Source organism: Perissodus microlepis, chromosome 20 (genome assembly GCF_051167445.1).
Source record: "Perissodus microlepis isolate ML-2025 ecotype Zambia chromosome 20, ASM5116744v1, whole genome shotgun sequence".
Taxonomy (NCBI): domain Eukaryota; kingdom Metazoa; phylum Chordata; class Actinopteri; order Cichliformes; family Cichlidae; genus Perissodus; species Perissodus microlepis.
Genome location: NC_140480.1, coordinates 13,011,277 through 13,030,195, shown reverse-complemented (window position 1 = coordinate 13,030,195; position 18,919 = coordinate 13,011,277). Strand labels below are relative to the sequence as shown.

The following is an 18,919-nucleotide window of genomic DNA, read 5'->3' as shown; positions in this document are numbered from 1 at the left end:
AAATACAGTAAACATATTTACATTTTAGTTCAAGCTCCATACAACATAGATATTTACAAAGCATGAAAATGAAACCGGTCTGACAAATAATAAACAGCGTTAATGACGTTTTATTTTTATTTTCTTTTGGTGAACAAATCTGAAAGGGGGCGGGGTTAACTGATATTAATTGTCAGAGGGGGAAGGTGGAAAATATCATGGCTAGTTTTGTTTGAAAGGCATTGTGATGGCCAAACCTGTGGCCACACTCTAAAGTCGTTGCTGGACAAAAGATGGTAGCCAGGGTTTGAAACCATTAAATGCAAAGGAAGATAATTGGACCACACCACCACTTCCTGCTGAAGGGGGAATGTGTGTTTTCTTTACTTTAAAAACAAAGTATTTGTATTTAATTAAATATTTGAGTTTAGGGTTTAATGGGGTTTTTGATTTTCTTCTTTGGTGTTTAGTTTATTAACAAACTAGATTGTACTGCATTGTTTGTGATTTATGATTGTGTTTTGTTTGTTACCCCTCATGTGTCACAATGGTCTGATCAGCCATTATATATACCTTTGTATGTCATTTCATGTTTTAGGTCAGTTATGTTTGTTTGTAGCAGTCATTTGGTTTGTTAAGTTTGCAGTCTTTGCCTGAGTTCAGTTTTGTTTCTTTGACCTCTTTTATGAGCTCAACATTCATTACTCTTGTAAATATAATTTTGGGGGTTAAATAAATGGAAACTATATTTTTCTAATAATTCCTGGGACTCCTCCTGTTTTTCAACTCGGTCCATCACAGGCATCAACAGAAAAATAAACACACAGAAAAAAGTGATGAGGTGAAGAAAGACACAATAAGTCTGCTGTCGTTTTAGATGTCACCAGCTACTTTGTATAGTCCTATATCTCTGATATTAGAAAAAATTAAAATGAGTTCAAATACACCTTTATTTTGATAGAGCTCAGATGGATGCCTCGCATGACTAATGAGTAGATCTCCTCCAAAAAAATAACAGACTTCTAATTCACTCAAACCGCTTTCTAATAAAGAGGAAGCACTAATGTAACTCACCTCCTCAGTCGAGCTGCAGGGGTTACATGTTAGGTCTGCTTTTCCTTTCCCCCCTCTCTTACATTCAAAGCCTCTCTTAGTTCACACTAGAACAGGCCGCCACACCATCATTTGGTTTAATATGAGTGGAACAACTAAACCGCACAGACTTTATTTGATGAGTTAGTTGAACCTTTTATTAATATGTGCAAAGAGCTGCAAACTAATATTTAAAGATTGCAAACAATAAATACACAATCCAAAATAAAAACACCTCTGCAAATGCAGTGGAAACGTTTGCTCTGGCAGCGCTTCGCATCAACATGTATATGAGGTACATTGCACTTTTCAGACTTGATCTGTGCATAGGTGCATCTTTGATGTGCAGCTCAGAGATCCACAATCCAGCACGTTTCTGTTTCTCTGACCGTCAGGCTGGCTGACCCGAGGTCACGTCAGAGCTTTATTTTTTATCTATATGTAACAGACAGTTGGTACCTCTCCTTCCATCCATTTCATACGACACAGCAGGCAGACTGCTGGTTGGTTGACCAGAGTTTTTCAATACCTTTCTGCATTAACACATCTCGAGAGGCGTAGGTGCCAAAAAGTGAATCCGAAGCCGAATGTAGCAGCTGCAGCACGGCACACAGAGCAAATATTTTCATGGGGTAGTATCAGAAATAAGACCTTTGAATATGTAGTCCCTTTAACTTCTTTCCTTCTATTAAACCATTCATTCATTCTTTTTCCTTAAGTCCTTCTAACCTTTTCACTGTGTTTTCTTTGCGTCTTTACAAGAAGAGTGTAAAGTTAATAGCAGTAAATGTCAAGGCTTTCTGATTCTCAGTGAGATAGAGCGAGCTAGAGGAGCAGAGAGGAATGTGTTAAATGAGGGTTAACTACCACACTGATCCCAGAACAGACTGCATGTACAAATCAAGTTCTCTCCTTAGTTTGTTTTCATCCTCCTAGTCCTCGTCCTCATCTCCTTGTAACCCTGTTTTTTTTCCTTGGGATGAAAAAGCAAAAAGGGGCCCAAATCTACTCCTGCAGGAACAATCGGTCATTGTTTGTTTTTTAAACTGCTGAGATATGAAGCGATCCGCGCTTGTTTGTCTCTAGTTAGTCTGCAGTTTTTATGTTAACACAAATGCATGAGTATTTTACTGACTCACTAACTGACACTGGCACTTTCGGGGGTTTAGAGGCGGCGTATGTACACAGATTGAGGAGGATCTAAGTATGACGTGGATGACAGTGGAAATCGGGCGTGGCCCTCCTGTCAAAGTTCATTCCCACTTTGAGTTTTTGTTTCAGAGACGGTTCAGCCTGATGCAAATTCACTGCGAGAAGAAAAATACCCTATAAATCTATTAGCAGCTATAGTTTAGGTAGCAGAGCGTAAACTAACACGTCACTTGGAGATGTAAGCTGTCTGATTTGGTTCATTTTTGTTTTTTGTTTGAAACTGAGCAAACCTGGTCTTCTCCTGAGGACTGCTGCAGGTATCATGCGAGCATGTTAATTTAATAAAAAACCAACAACAAAAAAACCCAAAATAGAATGAAACTCATTTCAGGAGACAAATAAAACTGATAGAGACCTTTTTTTTGTACAGATGATTGGCAAACGGAAAGTTTCTAAAGAGTCGTGCACACACAAGTAGACTACTACAACATGCTACTTAGTTAGGGGAGTTTGGGAATGACAACCAAGCGGAACAAAATTAGACCCAAACATTGTCATCGAAACAAAAACACAAAAAGCTGAGGGGAGGGAATAGAGAGGAGGAAAGCTAAGCTGGCAGCGGGGTTGCTGGAGGGAAGCGGGGAGGCAAAAGTTCTGTGGAACTTAAACGTTTGAGTTGCATGAAAAGAGACTTAAGCCACAAGTCTACTTACAAGAGAAAACCGTCAAGAATCACAATGATTACTAAGTTTTAACACTTGGTATTTTCTGTATTTTCAAAGGCTTTTCAGAAAGGATGGAAGCGGTGGTTTTCCCGCGTACCGCTCCGCCCGATCAGTTCTTCGTCAGGCTGCCACGCCGCCTCGCCAGCTTAGATCTGCTGGGAGAGTTTTACGTCTATCCTGCCTCCGACGTTTTTCTCACCTTGGTGGCCAGCTCCTTCTCACGATCCACCAGCTCTCCATGTCAGCGGAATCGTAGCCGCTGCTCTCGCTCGGCGTGATGGCGCTTTCAAAGGTGGTGCTTGAGATCTGCAAGGAGATGGAGGTGGACGTGGACAGACTACCCGAGCTCACACTGGGGGACAGAGACTCGCTCAGGGACTTGGAGGTGGGAGCTGTTCCCACGGGAGCCGCCTCTCCCAGCTTCTCTCTCAGCGCCAGAAGGTGACGGGTCTTTTCATCCACCTGGACGAAGGATGGGGGCGAATGTGAGGTGGGGAGAAAAGGGGAGGGTTAGTCATGTAAAGTCTGTACTCTAAAAAAAACTTTTTAGAATAGCACTTTGGTCTTTGAGTTGAAAAGTCTTTTTCCCTCTACGATATTAAACAGAGATTCATTTCTTTATAAATCTTTTAAGGCCCCACCTCCTGCAGCTGCTCCATCTTCTCTAGCTCCCACTGGTGCTCTAGGACAGCGGTCGCCAACCTTTTTTGCGCCACGGACCGGTTTATGCCCGACAATATTTTCACGGACCGGCCTTTAAGGTGTCACGGATAAATACAACAAAATAAAACCAGTACCGGTACCGAAAAAAAGAAGATTTATTCAGAACACACGTGAAAAGACCCAGGAAAACCGAGTTAACGATAAAAACGATAACAAAATAACGCTGAAAACCGATAAAAACCCTGAAAACCATACATTTTTCACCCGAGCCTCAACTCTCGCGGCCCGGTACCAAACGACTCACGGACCGGTACCGGTCCGAGGCCCGGGGGTTGGGGACCGCTGCTCTAGGATGAGGCTATCTCCTCTGGGCCTCCAGCCAGCGAGGCTCTCCTCGCATGTAAGCCACTGATGTGTCCAAGACCTTCCTCCTCCTCCTCTGCATCCCTGCTCCGGACATGAGCCCTCATTAGGATGAAGCTCTCCACAGAATTATGATAAAACAACTGCTGTTCTTTAAACATGCTTCATGGCCGCCCACCTGGGCTTCCAGTGTCAGACATCTTACACAAGCTCAGCTCGTAGATCCCAGTCACTCGGTTGCTATAATGAAGCAGAAGTTATGAACAAGGAAACTTTGTAACAGGGCAGATATCTTTGATTTGGAAACAGAGATGGCCACAGTGCAGCAGCCCAGATTTACCAGTCAGGAGTTTTGGAGTATCCAGTCCCAAAGAGGTTCTTGAGAGAACAGGTGGGGACAACTTGGCGTCTCGGGAGTAAAAGACCATGCAGATGTCTTTGGTGATAATGGCAGGCTGGATGCAATGGTCCAGCTGCAGAGAGGAGATAAAGGGTGTGTGTTAGACACGATGACATCAAGACACTTAAAAACACGTACAAACAGGTACAACACGGCGGAGCAGCGGCTGACCTCCAGATACGCAGATAAGGTCATGTAGATCTTCTCTCCATAGGGAGTGACGCGGTTGAGCAGGAGGGAGTTGTGCAGGGATCTGTCCCACACTGCCTCAAAGCGATAGAAAGTGCTGAAAAAGACAGAAAGAGGAAAAGTTAGCTTGACAGCATTATTTTTTATGAAGTCCTACTTGGTGCTAACATTACAGGGTCTCTGTTTACAGCAGTGTGTCATGCTGTTAAAAAAAAGTGAGTGACGTGAGCGCAGTTCTGACATATCAGGAAGTGAACACAGTGACTGAAGCGGTGTTCACATTCATCCTTGAATCATGACAAAACGTGAGGAATCGCACTGAGGTGAGACCTTGACAACAGATAAATCAGGAGCCACAGAGTGTCAAGTGTCAGCCGACACCAGTCGGGACAATGATAAGAAATTCATTTACAGACACGTGAAAAAGCAGTTTAAGGATCTGGATCTAGATTATTACACCACATCATCATTATACCTGTGATGCAGCAGCTGATGGAACCAACTTTAGCAGCACAAACTTGAGGTAATCATTTTTTATTAGTGTTTCACAGCAGTGTGGATGGATTTCTGGCCCATTTGTCTTTACAATGGTTCTTCGGTTCATTGAAGTTTGCAGATATTTATTCATTCACAGCTTTCTTAACATTCAATCATGTTGAAGTCTCAACTTTGAGCCACTGCAGCACCACTCTGTTGTTGCTTTGCTGCTGCGCTCTGGAGTCAGACCCAACGATGATCTCATTTGACTCTAGAGTACTTCATGGCTCACTCAGTGACCTGGACACTTTGCAGGTTGTTTAGCAGCAAAAAAAGCCCAAATAATCATCACCCGAGCAAAACCGTTGGTATGAGGTGTTTGTGCTGATATGCCCTGTTTGGTTTTTACCAATGTTGAAGCTGTGCATTAGGGCTTAGGTTTTCAACTTTGCAAACCTAACCCATGCTGCCATGTTGTATTTAGAGGGAAAATGGTTTCTCCTGGAAGCCTTTCCAAACAGGCCATATTTGTTGAGTCTTTTTCTAATTGCACTGCCATGAACTCCAACATTTAGCATGCTAACTGTGGCCTGTAGAGCCTCAGATGTGTGGGGTGAATTTTCTGGGACGTCCACTCCTGGTAAGATTGGAAACAGTCTTTGATTTTTTGAACTTGCAAATAATCTTTCTTGCTGTAAAATGATGGACTTCAAAGCCTTCCCACATTCATGGGTATCAACAACTGCTTCTCTCCTCCTCAGTATGTTACCACTTACCTGAATACGCCACACCAGCAAACTGACAGTAGTGGTTACACTTACTGATGATCTATTGCATTTGATTAGCACCTGGCTGATACTGACCCTCTTAACTAATTATGGAAATAGTCTTGGATGTACTTAGTTTTTTAAACATCTGAATTTCGGCTCAGTGTTTGTTAAATAAATAATGACCTGGTATAATGTGTTATGTGTTGTTCATCTGAGGTTGCATTTACCTCATATTAAGACCTACTAAGGACCTGATTTTTTTTAATTATGTCCTGATACATAAAACCTGAGAGCTCACATAACTGCATATGCTCAGAATATACAGCACACATGGATACAAATTAGTGCCTTGCAGCAGCAATCTTAAGACCATCACTATGAGCTCTATACAAGGTTACACTGTTCCTGTTATTAACAGCAGGGGGCACTATCAGCCACAGACTGAGAGCCAGATATGCTCTGCTGGTGCCTCATTGGCCTCATTGTTACTGAGGTAAGACTCTATAGCAGGGGTAGGCAACGCCAGGCCTCGAGTGCCGGTGTCCTGCAGGTTTTAGATCTCACCTTGGGTCAACACACCTAAATCAAATGATTAGTTCATTACCAGCCCCCTGGAGAACTTCAAGACATGTTGAGGAGGTAATTTAGCCATTTGAATCAGCTGTGTTGGATCAAGGACACATCTAAAACCTGCAGGACACTGGCACTCGAGGCCTGGAGTTGCCTACCCCTGCTCTATAGTGAGAAACAGCTGAGGGGGAAAACATTGATCTGGAAACGTCTGAGTGTTACAGAGGATATACATAGCACTGTGGTTCAGTGTCACACAATCACAAACAAATACAGAAAAGTACTACAAAGGGTGTTGCCTCCAAAGATCGCTTTTACTGGTTTGGAGCTTAGGAGGCTTAATATCGACAGGCATGAATGAAGACAGATCAGAACAGCTGTTTGATCACAGCATCCAGTACCAACACAATCATCCACACTCAAGAGCCCTGTTGGCTTCAGAGTCAGCAGCTGAATGTCTAAAATATGAAATGTAATTTTTTTGGTCCATCAGCTACAGCTACAGCATGAACTGCTTAAAGTGAGAAGCAGCCTAAAGCCCGACAGATTCATCTTTCCAGACTGAAAATATCTCAGAGTGAACCGAGTGGTGCGTTTTCAGTGTGATCTCACAAAGTCAAATCCCTTTAATGATGTTCTGTCCTGTCTTCTTCTATCAAAAGCACACAAACACTATAAAACATTGTTTCTGAGCTTTGGGGTTTTTGTTTACTACAGAGAGGTATAGTACGACTAGACCCTAAAGGTAGGCTGCTCACCTACAAGCAGCTCACGAACATCTTTCCAATGGAGCTCGCTGCCCTTCTCGTGGATGAGGGTCACTGTGATCCTCCGCTGGATCCCCTGCAGCAAACATAACAGGAGCTCAGGATCACAGTGAGCACAGCTAGAGCAACATTACGCTTTAAAAAAAGAGATTCAACTGTATACAAAGGAAGCAGTTACCACTGTGTGAGTAATAAGAAAACAACATGTGCACCAATCCTGTACCTGGTGCAGCAGGTAGGTACCATGGCAGGGCAGGCCTCCACTGTGATCCACGATGGCTGGGATGTACCTGTGCATGGAGGGAGGAGGTGACACAACATCCGTTCGAGGAGACAATATAATTTTTATGTTTTCTTTAAATCTTGCTGACACACTGACCCAGGTTGGATTTGGTGATGGTGTTCATTCAACTTGGTGGGTGGAACTTGCGTGCACGCGCACACACACACACACACACACACACACACACACACACACACACACACACACACACACAGAAGCTTTGTCACAAGGGAGCAACTAAAAGTAGCTATACATCCAAAACAATATTTAAAACATTACTTAAACCTTTAAACAAACTGCCCAGATTATTAACATTTAAATATCCACAACATTATCTATACCCATCACTATTTTATTAAGCTACATCATCACTTGATTTTATGCCATTTACAGTGTATAAGTAGTTTAATACTACTTTAAATAACATAGATTCTGATTTACACACCACATGTATCAGTTACACATATATCAATGAAGGAAAAAAACAGGCACAAACAGATTGTCAGTTGTCTAAGTAGCTGCAATCTGCAGATCAGTCTTTTGATAACTTTGCTTTATTTCTATCTTTAAGCGTGATAGCAGCAAAAGTGGCTGTCACTCAAGATTTGGAAAGGAAAAATAAGCCACCATATGTTGTTAACTACACACACACACACACACACACACACACACACACACACACACACACACACACACACACACACACACACACACAAGCTCAATGTTAACAAGTGGGAATTTGTCTGAATTTAAGAGAAGATGAATAAAAGTGAGGAGTATTTACTACATGCTTTGGGTGACTAAATGGAGGATGGATAGGTGACATGAAAACACTACTGACCCTTTATACTGAGCCAATAGCTCACACACTTCTATTAAATCTGTCTAAAGAGCCAGTAATCACAGAGGATAGATACTGGAAGCAAACTGAAATGTTAGGAGGAACTAAATCACACATTACAACACCAGTGGCAGCACCCTGCTGTCTCACACATCAGGATCACGGTCCTGTTGAAACGGGCTAATCGCTAAAGCTCACAGTTGCATTCGTCTATACTCAATATGATCGAAAAAACAATTTCAAACAAACAATTAAGAAAGGAACAAGTAAAAGATCTACTATAGCCAAAAGAAGACCATTTACAGACTATAGCGCTGTGAAAAAGTATTTGCCTCCTTTCTGATTTCGTATCTTATTGCATATTTGTCACACTTACACCTTTCAGATCAATACATTTATAACATTAGACAAGAATGTCTAATATGAAACGGCAGTTTTCAAGGGCAAAAAGCTATCCAAACATACTTGGTCCTATATGAAAAAGTAATTGCAGTGAAAACCCGATACCTTGTGTGTCACCTCTGACACCAAGAACTGCAGCAAGCGTTTGGTGCTAGAGGTCACATTTTGAGTTTGTGAAGATATTTAAGGTAGACACACGTAATTAGCGGCAGCTGTGTTGTTGATCGGGGGGAAGCAAACAGTTTGTGACCACTGAGCTGCTGTTAAATCCTGGAAATAAAGAATCTGAAGGACAAGATGAGTAAGGCTGGAGTTATTGGACTCTATCGAGTTTAATAACTTCATGCATACCAGTGACATCGCGTCACCGTCGCCAACGATCACCCCAGTGGCTTCAAGCCTAGGCTTAGCCTCTACAGGAGAGGTTTCAGCCATGAAAAGTGTGTCCATCACAAGCCCACCACCATGATCTCAGGCCTTGAAGCAACAATCATGAAAACTAATCTTAACTGAGAGTGTTGGATGTCCTCATTGTTGCAGAGCACATGGACAGCATACTCACCTGGTTCTGTGGGCCAGCAGCACATGTCACACCATCCATCACCCTTGTCATCACATTCAATCTTGATCTGAGAGAAACCTGAAGACAGAAACGTTCAATGATAAAAACACACAGTAGAATAAAATTGTAAGACGTCATCAGTTGATGCAGTTTAAGGACACTTGTTCTTCTGTGCAGTCTCACCTGGAGCTCACGTTTCTAGTTCATGCCATCATGACCAAAGATTCTTCAGTTAATAGTTTAAAGATGTCCATGAATGCACTGCTAACTGCTCTTCACCCTTATAAAAATCAACATGCATTTAGAATAAGAAACACTTTTACAAAACCAAAAGTTTCACTGTACTTAGTGATTTATATGTCTAAAAAACAGGTTCAGTTTGTAACTGAGAGAGCGGCTCGGTGGTGCTGAATTATATTTCCAATAGAAACACAATTTCATATGTTGTAGTAACAAAACACTGCCACAAGATGGCAGCCTAGGCCTACTTTACCATGCTGTTCCAGTAAAAAAGAAAAAGTGACAGAGCCCTGAAAGAGTGACAGTGACACTTTTTATGAACTCATCTGTAATGTGTCACCTTTTCTGTAGAATGAAGAAGTGCTTCCCTTCTTTTAAAGTAAATACAGGCTTACAAAGATCCTCTTAACATGTTTCTGAAATAATCCTAAACACAATCATTAAACCAAAAATGCAAGAAACAATTTATTTAATCACTCTTCTTAACTTAATTCCTTAACTTAGTAAAAAAAGAAATAAACAAGAACTTTTCTGCTGTCTCACCTCTGTCAGTTTTCATGCTTTTGCAAGAACAGGTGGAGGTGCAGGTGGAACTTTGACTTCACTGTGGTTTGTATGTGCAGGCAGGAGTGTGACATCTCAGAACAGCAGAGGATTGTCGAGCACGGTGACTCCTGCTGCGACGCCCCCGTCTGACTGTCCTGAGCTCTTGGTCCTCAGCAGACGGCCCACACACTCATTCATCACCATGTCTTTACCCTGCCTGTAAGAAAAGCAAGAAAAGGCTAACATTAGAAACAGCCACCAACCAATCCCTTTTACTCCACCACCCAAAAACCAGTGAGAAACACTAGCTAGTATTAACTTGGAATCAAAGTCCACTAATCCCCAGGCTCCCAGCATAACATACAGTCCAACACAAACTCCACAAACTGTCTTGCTTCAGCTGACTTTCCTTCACCTTCTCTCCAGACAATCTGTTGTGCTCTTTTCAGCACAAAGCCACACTCCTGCTCACTGATCCTCACCTCTTTTTAACCTAGTCTCAGCAACTTTGTCCCATAGCTCGCACATCCTTTCCACCTCCATCTTTCTTCCCAGCCAACTGATACATACCTTTTCTCCTTCCTTAAAAGCCAGCCTAAGAAATACGATTTTATAAACGCCCGATAAATGAAACTGTCATTTTCAAAAATCGTATCATCCAAATTCATGCAGCGTGGCTAAATTAAGAATGAATTGCAAACCCGAGCTTCCTTGCTAACATGATTAACAGCTAAATACTATCATAGTGGAGGTGTAAAATTACTGCTAAAATAGCTCATATGAACCCTGATACTGGACTATGTATTTATCAAAACAAATGATCTGATATTACAAACTAATGATTGCTTTTTACAGTATTAGCCCAGAGTGATGTAAGGCAGGGTGGTTAGTCAGCCATAACCTGCTGACAACTTGTATCTGGTAGCTTTTTCACATCCTGATCAATGTTGTTGTCAAGTGTGTCTCACATACACTATTATCTCAGTCACAGTACAGCATGCATGAATCACAGTAGATACACAGTAATGCAAAACAGCAGGCAGTCATGTATGTGTCGTCACTGTTTTGACTGAGGCTAGCTCATACATGGAATGCAAGAAAAATGCTGCATGTGTGTGCAGATCCACACATGCACTGCTTAAACTTCCCTAGTTTAACAAAGGGTGAGCAATAAACAGAAGTTTTCAACATTTTTAAAGATGCTTCTATCCCCCCGCTGTACCTCCTCCTTCTCGCTGAGACTTCAAGACAAACCGTTCTGCTGCTGACAAGGCCATTGATACTGTTTTGTCCCTCTCTGGACCCTGTAGACGAGCGCAACCACAGAGAAATAAATCAGAGGAATAAAATGCAAATGATATTGCTTACACTGAACAGCAACACCCAGGTGAGGATTATGTACACAGACTGACACAGTGACAGGTCTGTTGTCACTTATATCATCCAATCAGGGCTAGACTTGGTGTTGCTTAGACGTGAAAAAAATAAACTCAATGATAATGTCGTTCCAGTTGCTCATGAATACGAATCATGAATCGCAAGTCTGCAGGTTTCATTTTAGTGTTTTTAACTAAACTCTTTGATGTAATCATTCTGAGTGCAAATCAAAAGTTGGACCTGTTCAGAAGTGTAGTTGTCAGTAGGGCTGGGCCATATCATACTGTTAACGGTAATACCGGTATAATTTTGGGCAACGATAGAAAAATGAAATATCGCGATAGAATCTGGGTAAAACGCGCATGCGCAGTGCCTTTGTTTTCATATGCACACGTCGGAAAAAGCATGGCGGCGAAAGCAAATCGTTGAATGAAACGGATGAACCAGAATTGGTTTGTAAAAATGCTGCAACTTCAGTGGTGTGGAACTGGTTTGGCTTTCGTCCGTCAGATACACAACAAAGCACTATTTTTGGTAGCGCATGCTAGCGGGCCGTCGTTATTACTAGGGATGGGTATCGTTTAGGTTTTATCCGATACCGGTGCCAAACCGGTACTTTTGAAACGGTGCCGGTGCTTAAACCGATGCTTAAAGAATGGAGAACACAAACTTGGTCCAAAAACCTCTCATGTTCAGCTGTTTTTTTGTAAAAAGATAACAATGTTAGCCTTTTCTGCAGCTATGGGGCATATATGGTATCACTCTTGGCTGGAAGCAGTGCTTAAACAATGGAAAAAACTTTGTCCAAAAACCTCTCATGTTTAACTGTTTTCCACTTTTTCTTTGGTCATTTTAGCCTTTTTGGCCAGGGTGAAGGGAGTATCTGCCATCAAACAAGAAGACAGCCGCATGTAGCTATGATGATGTTTGCTAGTTCACCTTACATGCATTAATGTAATAACGTGGTTAGCCTACTCAACGTAAATTATACACGAACAACATTAAGCTACTCACGCAGAGAAGAACGGCTGCTGCTGCCATCATCATCCGTCATCATTTCTGCTACACTGGCAGGGCTAGGGGCCAGGACTCTCCTCTTCGGGTTTTTGGGGGATGTTGCTAACTCCAGGACCGATAACAGGCACCACACCCGCAGTAGATGTGCACGGTGTGAGGTCTCGCAGCAAGCTATCAAATACGGCGCATTTTTCGGCTTTTTAAAAAAAACGCTATGCGTCGCCAGGTGTTTCATCGGATTTGAGGTGTTACCTCCTTTGACAGTATCACAGTATCACCTTAAAGCACTTGTTGCAGGCTGCTGAGTTTCCATCTTTTGCTGTGAAGTACAGCCAGACTTTTGACCGCTTCGCCTTGGGCATTTTTAATCTGTAGCTCTGCTCTAAAAGAACGTACGTACCTGGGCCCGCCTACTATCCTCGGAAACGTAAGATGATTGGCTAGAATCTAAAGTGTATCACAGCTCAGGAAAAAAAAGCACCGAAATGTGCGCTGCTTTTCGGTCTGGTTACTACGGTTTATGTCAGAACCGGTGCCATCATGGCACCGGATACCGGTACCCATCCCTAGTTATTACTGTGTTTTTTGGAAAATACGGCACACTTAAAATCAATCCTTAGAATTTTCTGAAAATCGACAGTTCCCCTTATAATCCAATGGGCCTTATGTATAAATTCTGGTTGTGTTTACTGACCTCGAAACGATTGTATGTACATGGCGCTCGAAAATCTGTCAAATGTTTTAGTACGACTTTGCTAAGCTACGAACCCGCACCGCTTGATGGATTGTCGGAGCATTACGGCTATCGTAGGCAGGCGCCTTGCGGAGTGATACGTACTGTGCTTCAACATAATATTACCGTATTGTGTGTGTATAACCTCTTTTTAAGTTTTGTGGATATTATACATGGTTATGCTGAGGATATGTCGGCCAATTTCCACTGGAAATGCCTTTTGGTCAAACTGTCAGCGAGGAATTTGCATTTGCACAGGAAATGGAGATCACTCACCCAGTGAAAGTGCAACTGTCATTTAAACTCAGTCTACAGTCAGACCAAGCCACCTTGCCAAATTTATTTACACAGTTGTGTGGCCAAAGGCAGGGGGCCAGCTTGGGTACAGCTCTAAACATTAACCTCTTTAACTGCAGCTGAACGCCATCCCTTATTATCTGCTACTTATAATGCAGTTATAAAATAAGATCTACGGGTTTTCCTAATATCATTCACCACTGAAAAATATTTTGGTCTGTTAGATATTTCAACAGCATACACAATTTACATCCAATACTGTAACAAGCTTACTTAGCAGCATTTTTTTAATCAGATAAACTCAAATGAAACAAGTTGGTTAATTGGTAACAATTTCAAGTTTCAAATCATGTCACTGTGTGTTTATTGTAAAGGAGATTAAAATGCATGATAGTTTGAACCCACCTGAGGGACTCATTAAGTTTGATCTATGAATTCCTCATACATTTTTGCTTTATAGTGGCAGAAATGTTGATCATGAAAGCTTTTTGTAGTGAACTATGCTGCTTTCACCTACAACATCCAGAGCACACAGTACATGTTGCTATAAGCTACACCACATAGCTGCTATAATTTAAACGCACCAACGATTTGTGTATAATCGTTATCACCAGACTATGTCTCAAGAGCATATGATCTGTTGACAAAACTCACTGTTATGAAGATAGATTGGTTCCAGTGTCTTCATGAAACGCTGGCTTTATCCATCTTCTGGGGCGTGCCTGCAGTGGAGTTCTGAAGAGTTCCTTGTGAGGGAGCTGCTGGTGAAGATCACAATGTCCTCCTTGATTCCTGCCATGAGCTTCAGTCTTTCTGATGTTTCTCAAAGATGCCTCTTTCAGTGGGTCAACAGAACATCTGGCACAGGACAGCTGTGATGAAAGAAAAGGAAGAAGTTTCTCCAAACCTCTGGGCTAACGAAACCCAGCTGGGTCCTGAAGGTCTCCCACACTACTTTCACCCCGGGTGGATGTAGCTGTTCATAATAATCTGCACTCTCTTCACTATTATGAAATGAAAAGAACAAGTTACACTACAGTACTGATACCTTCTGCTGCTCTTTTCAAACTTTCCATGTTACCGGGCTGTAGAGTGCTCTGAACATTTTAACACTTTTAAATCCATTACACACTCACAGTCTTATGTGAAAATCTCCTAAGGACAGCATTACATTTTTGCTATTAACAGTAACTCTGGACCTCTGTGGAGTGTGCAGATGATCTCATTACTGTCTAAAAATCCAAGGAGTGCTGAATCATTGAAAAATACACAGTAACAGGTGTGTAGCATCGCTAACTAGGTAGCAACAAGCCTCTAACACAGTGTGTGTATGCTAGCGGCTAATCTAGCAAACAAATGAACAGAGTGGTTTTAGGTGTTGCCCAAGGATAAGATGATAAGCTGTGTGTCTTTTTTATAATGACCTGCTTGAATTTACCTTAATCGAAGGAGTGGTCAGTGTGGGTAAAGCCATGAGCAGATAAAGTGGATGAGTGGGACTAGGTAGGTGTGCCGAAAAGAGGCAACAAAGATGAAGAGTGTGTTGAGAACATAGTGGCGCTGCCAGCAGGTTTCCGGCTAGCAGGAAGGCTTTGGGTACCACCTCCAACATTGGCAGTCCCATTTTGTGAAAGCCAATTAAAAAAATAACTAGGTTTCCATGTGTAATTTGTGTGGAACAATACTGCACAAGAAGCTAAATAGATTTAGAAAAAAGAAAAAAAAAATTGTTGAAGAACAGAAGATAAATGTCCTTTTTTTATATCGTTAACTGGCCTGCTGTGTGGTGCACAGCGTTAACAGGCCAGCATTCAGACCCCAGAGTTTAACGGCCAAGTTCGAGTCTCTGACGGTCTGTCTGCTACAGCGGGGTAGGCCGAGCGAAAGACGAAGCTCCGGGCTCCTCCTTTTTCCAGCTTTTTTTTCCATTACCATTTATTTAGATTTCAAGCTCCAAGTAAAAGCTCAGGGAAACACTTTTAAAGAGCACAACATGCACATCACGCAACCAGCCTTTCCAAATTAGCTGGAGACCACACATTTTTGCACTCAAATACTCAACAAATTTCACACACCCACACCTGCTTTTTTCCCTGCACACCTCTTTCTACACTTATTTCTCAACAACCACTCCTTCTTCATCTCTGCTACCGTGCCTTTATTACATCCTCTTAGCTAGCATCAATGACTCCCTTCTATGGATTAGCTAAACCAACTTTACATAACAAGTTTCCCCGAAGAGCCCACTTCTCATCTTACCTGCCTAGATTTCAGGACCTAGCAAGGACGGTAGTTACTGACAAACACATTTAACTTACTGGAAAAAACAAGCAGCGGACCTCCTCTCAGCGTCCTGCTCTATCTGCCATTTCAGAACAGAGATAAGCAAGTTTCTCCATGACTGCAGCTTTGTTTGGCCTGCTAAAATGGCGCCCCGGCGGCCACGCCCCCTGCCGTGACATCATGCTCCAAAGCCCCATAGACAATAGAACCAAATTTTTAAAAAAAGAAAAAAAAAAGAATGTTGTTGTTACATTATGTTATGACATCATCATGATGTCATAACATGCCTTTGATCTGTGAATCCTTAAATCCGGGTAAGAAGCCCAAACTTTCATGCAGTTTACTTGTAACACTCGAGATTGCAGCATTCAAAGGTACGCCTGAGAAAAATTTTAAAACAGTTGAATCTTTAAGACAGTCACTTCATCAACACTCTGACATGTCTCAGAGTAAACACGGCAAAGGCTTTACTACAATGGACCACCAAAATCCAGAGCCAAATTCTGATGAAACACATTTCCAGCTTCCACTCAAGAGGAAGCGAGGCCCGAATTATGTTGCACAGAATTGCAGAAGTGACGACAGCTGCTCTCCACCAAGGAAAAAAAGACGAATCTGTGAAGAAAAAACTGTGTTGAAAAGAAAATACAGTCAGATTTCCAAAGGCAGCAAAAACAACTCTGAGAGCTACTCTCCAGAGAGAAAGAGGATGAGAATAGACACTGAGAAAAAAGAAACAGCAGTGACTCGGAGCATCCAAAAAAGTTCTTCTTCAAGGACTATCCAACTCCAAGTTCAGAAAAAGAACGATATGAACTTGAGTGATACCAAAAACTCTCAAAACACACCAAAAGACAACAAGAGGCCAGAACAAGCTGCAGTGACAAAGAGCAGCCAAAAAAGTTGTTCGCCAAGGACTATCCGACTCCTAGTTGAGAAAATGAACAATATGACCTTGAGTGATACCAAAACCTTTGAAAACACACCAAAAGACAACAAGAGGCCAGAACAAGCAGCAGTGACACAGAGCATCCAGAAAAGTTCTTCGTCAAGGACTATCCAACATGTAGTTGAGAAAATGGACGTTACGACCTCGAGTGATACCAAAACCTCTGAAAACACTCCAAAATACAACAAGAGGCCAGAACAAGCAGCAGTTAGACAGAGCATCCAGAAAAGTTCTTCGTCAAGGACTATCCAACACGTAGTTGAGAAAATGGACGTTACGACCTCGAGTGATACCAAAACCTCTGAAAACACTCCAAAATACAACAAGAGGCCAGAACAAGCAGCAGTGACACAGAGCAGCCAAAAAAGTCCCTGGTCCAGGACTATCCGACTCCCAGGTCAGAAAACAAACGATACGGCCTTGAGTGATACCAAAACCTCTGAAAACACACTGAAAGACAACAAGAGGCCAGAACAAGCAGCAGTGACACAGAGCATCCAGAAAAGTCCCTGGTCCAGGACTATCCGACTCCCACGTCAGAAAACAAACGATACGGCCTTGAGTGATACCAACACCTGTGAAAACACACCGAAATAGAAAGAGAGCCCAGAAGACCAGAGAGAAACAAATGTGTGGATCATTGGGTCCAGTTACATCAGACGAGCCGAGGGTGAAGCAAAAGAGATTTTCGGAGAAAATTTCGGACTTAATACCAAAGTCCAGTGGTTTGGCAAAGGAGGAATGCGCTGGTGGGGAGTCCTTCCTCGTTTTTATAAGGAGCTATCCACACAGAGCCCACCTGACATACTGGTAATCCATGCTGGGGGCAATGATTTGGGACTCTTTTCTGCTTATAAACTTTCTTCTGTCATTGAGAAGGAATTAATGCAATTGCACACAGAGTTCCCCTCAATGACAATTGCATATTCATCCATCAACGAGCGTCAAGTGTGGATATATGGAAATCCAGGCAAAATCAATAAGGACAGGAAGACTGTGAATGCCAGCATTAGAAAGGCTGTCGACCGCTTCGATGGAGTGATTATTGAGCATCCGCATATCAGGTTTTTCGACAACTCCATTTTTTTGCGCAACGGAGTTCATTTCTCCAAGAAAGGAAATGAACAGTCCAGAAAACCATACGTTGTTCATTTTAGGCAATGTGAGCAACATATAGCTAACATGTGCTCTCTTTTTTCTTTTCCTCTGCCTCTCACCCCCCAACCAGTCACGACAGATGGCTGCCCCTTTCTTAGCCTGGTTCTGTCAAAGGTTTCTCCCTTTTTATAAGGGAGTTTTTCCTTTCCACCGTTGCCAAGCGCTTGCTATTAAAGGAGATCATTCGATTGTTGGGGTTGATAGTTTAGAATCTAAACTAAACTAATAAACATAAAACATCAGGTGAGGGGTTCACATAGTAGGGAGCACTACAAAAATTACAAATAAAAACATGTAATTGGCGGCAAATCAAAAATAAAAAAATAAAAAATTGAAAAATATCTCTTACTGCTCTGTTTATTTCCTTAAATGAACACTTGTACTTTTTGTCATAGAAGAATAAGAATATTAATATGAATATGAACACCAAAGCGTTCCCAGGCCAGCCGGGAGATATAATCTCTCAGCCTGTCTTGGGTCTGCCCCTGCCTCTATCAGTTTTATTTGTCTCCTGAAATGAGTTTCATTCTATTTTGGGTTTTTTTGTTGTTGGTTTTTTATTAAATTAACATGCTCGCATGATACCTGCAGCAGTCCTCAGGAGAAGACCAGGTTTACTCAGTTTCAAACAAAAAACAAAAATGAACCAAATCAGACAGCTTACATCTCCAAGTGACGTGTTAGTTTACGCTCTGCTACCTAAACTATAGCTGCTAATAGATTTATAGGGTATTTTTCTTCTCGCAGTGAATTTGCATCAGGCTGAACCGTCTCTGAAACAAAAACTCAAAGTGGGAATGAACTTTGACAGGAGGGCCACGCCCGATTTCCACTGTCATCCACGTCATACTTAGATCCTCCTCAATCTGTGTACATACGCCGCCTCTAAACCCCCGAAAGTGCCAGTGTCAGTTAGTGAGTCAGTAAAATACTCATGCATTTGTGTTAACATAAAAACTGCAGACTAACTAGAGACAAACAAGCGCGGATCGCTTCATATCTCAGCAGTTTAAAAAACAAACAATGACCGATTGTTCCTGCAGGAGTAGATTTGGGCCCCTTTTTGCTTTTTCATCCCAAGGAA

At 42.1% G+C, this 18,919-nt stretch overlaps 3 protein-coding genes across 7 annotated transcripts; 1 reads left to right on the top strand and 2 right to left on the bottom strand.

Moving 5' to 3' along the window:
• Nucleotides 1-266: 266 nt before the first annotated feature.
• Nucleotides 267-7,553, bottom strand: LOC146364244 (kinesin-like protein KIF1B). 2 transcript variants are annotated; one of them, XM_084918039.1, is made up of 7 exons: nt 7,371-7,553; nt 7,139-7,223; nt 4,546-4,660; nt 4,315-4,447; nt 4,153-4,214; nt 3,590-4,058; nt 267-3,410 (listed from the first exon to the last, which is right to left on the bottom strand). In XM_084918039.1, exons 6-7 carry the CDS (start codon nt 3,605-3,607, stop codon nt 3,144-3,146), a joined length of 285 nt encoding a protein of 94 aa, XP_084774165.1. In that variant the 5' UTR covers nt 3,608-4,058; nt 4,153-4,214; nt 4,315-4,447; nt 4,546-4,660; nt 7,139-7,223; nt 7,371-7,553; the 3' UTR covers nt 267-3,143. The 2 variants fall into 2 exon arrangements, 1 of the variants encoding a protein (XP_084774165.1); XR_014798998.1 differs by having other exon boundaries at nt 267-4,058.
• Nucleotides 7,554-9,069: 1,516 nt separating this feature from the next.
• On the bottom strand, nt 9,070-15,780 carry LOC146364243 (glutathione synthetase-like). Of its 4 annotated transcripts, XM_084917144.1 has the most exons (6): nt 15,764-15,780; nt 14,100-14,317; nt 11,244-11,325; nt 10,019-10,238; nt 9,419-9,515; nt 9,070-9,313 (listed from the first exon to the last, which is right to left on the bottom strand). In XM_084917144.1, the coding sequence occupies exons 2-4, from the start codon at nt 14,131-14,133 to the stop codon at nt 10,115-10,117; spliced, it is 240 nt and encodes a 79-aa protein (XP_084773270.1). In that variant the 5' UTR covers nt 14,134-14,317; nt 15,764-15,780; the 3' UTR covers nt 9,070-9,313; nt 9,419-9,515; nt 10,019-10,114. The 4 variants fall into 4 exon arrangements, 3 of the variants coding, with proteins under 3 accessions (XP_084773270.1, XP_084773269.1, XP_084773272.1); XM_084917143.1 differs by lacking the exon at nt 15,764-15,780 and having other exon boundaries at nt 14,100-14,346; XM_084917146.1 differs by lacking the exons at nt 9,419-9,515; nt 15,764-15,780 and having other exon boundaries at nt 9,072-9,313; nt 14,100-14,347.
• On the top strand, nt 15,630-18,135 carry LOC146364242 (uncharacterized). Its single transcript, XM_084916747.1, has 2 exons — nt 15,630-15,734; nt 17,275-18,135. Exons 1-2 carry the CDS (start codon nt 15,630-15,632, stop codon nt 17,965-17,967), a joined length of 798 nt encoding a protein of 265 aa, XP_084772873.1. The 3' UTR covers nt 17,968-18,135.
• The last annotated feature ends 784 nt before the right edge of the window (nt 18,136-18,919 follow it).

What these genes read in the sequence shown, in the direction of transcription:
- LOC146364243 (XM_084917144.1), bottom strand. Translation starts at nt 14,133, where the DNA reads ATGAAGACACTGGAACCAATCTATCTTCATAACA. An exon ending in ACCAATCTATCTTCATAACA is followed by an intron (nt 11,326 to 14,099) that starts GTGAGTTTTGTC and finishes GCTCGTCTACAG; the next exon opens with GGTCCAGAGAGGGACAAAAC. An exon ending in GTCTCAGCGAGAAGGAGGAG is followed by an intron (nt 10,239 to 11,243) that starts GTACAGCGGGGG and finishes CTTTTCTTACAG; the next exon opens with GCAGGGTAAAGACATGGTGA.
- LOC146364242 (XM_084916747.1), top strand. Translation starts at nt 15,630, where the DNA reads ATGACTCCCTTCTATGGATTAGCTAAACCAACTTTACATAACAAGTTT. An exon ending in TTCAGGACCTAGCAAGGACG is followed by an intron (nt 15,735 to 17,274) that starts GTAGTTACTGAC and finishes ACACCGAAATAG; the next exon opens with AAAGAGAGCCCAGAAGACCA.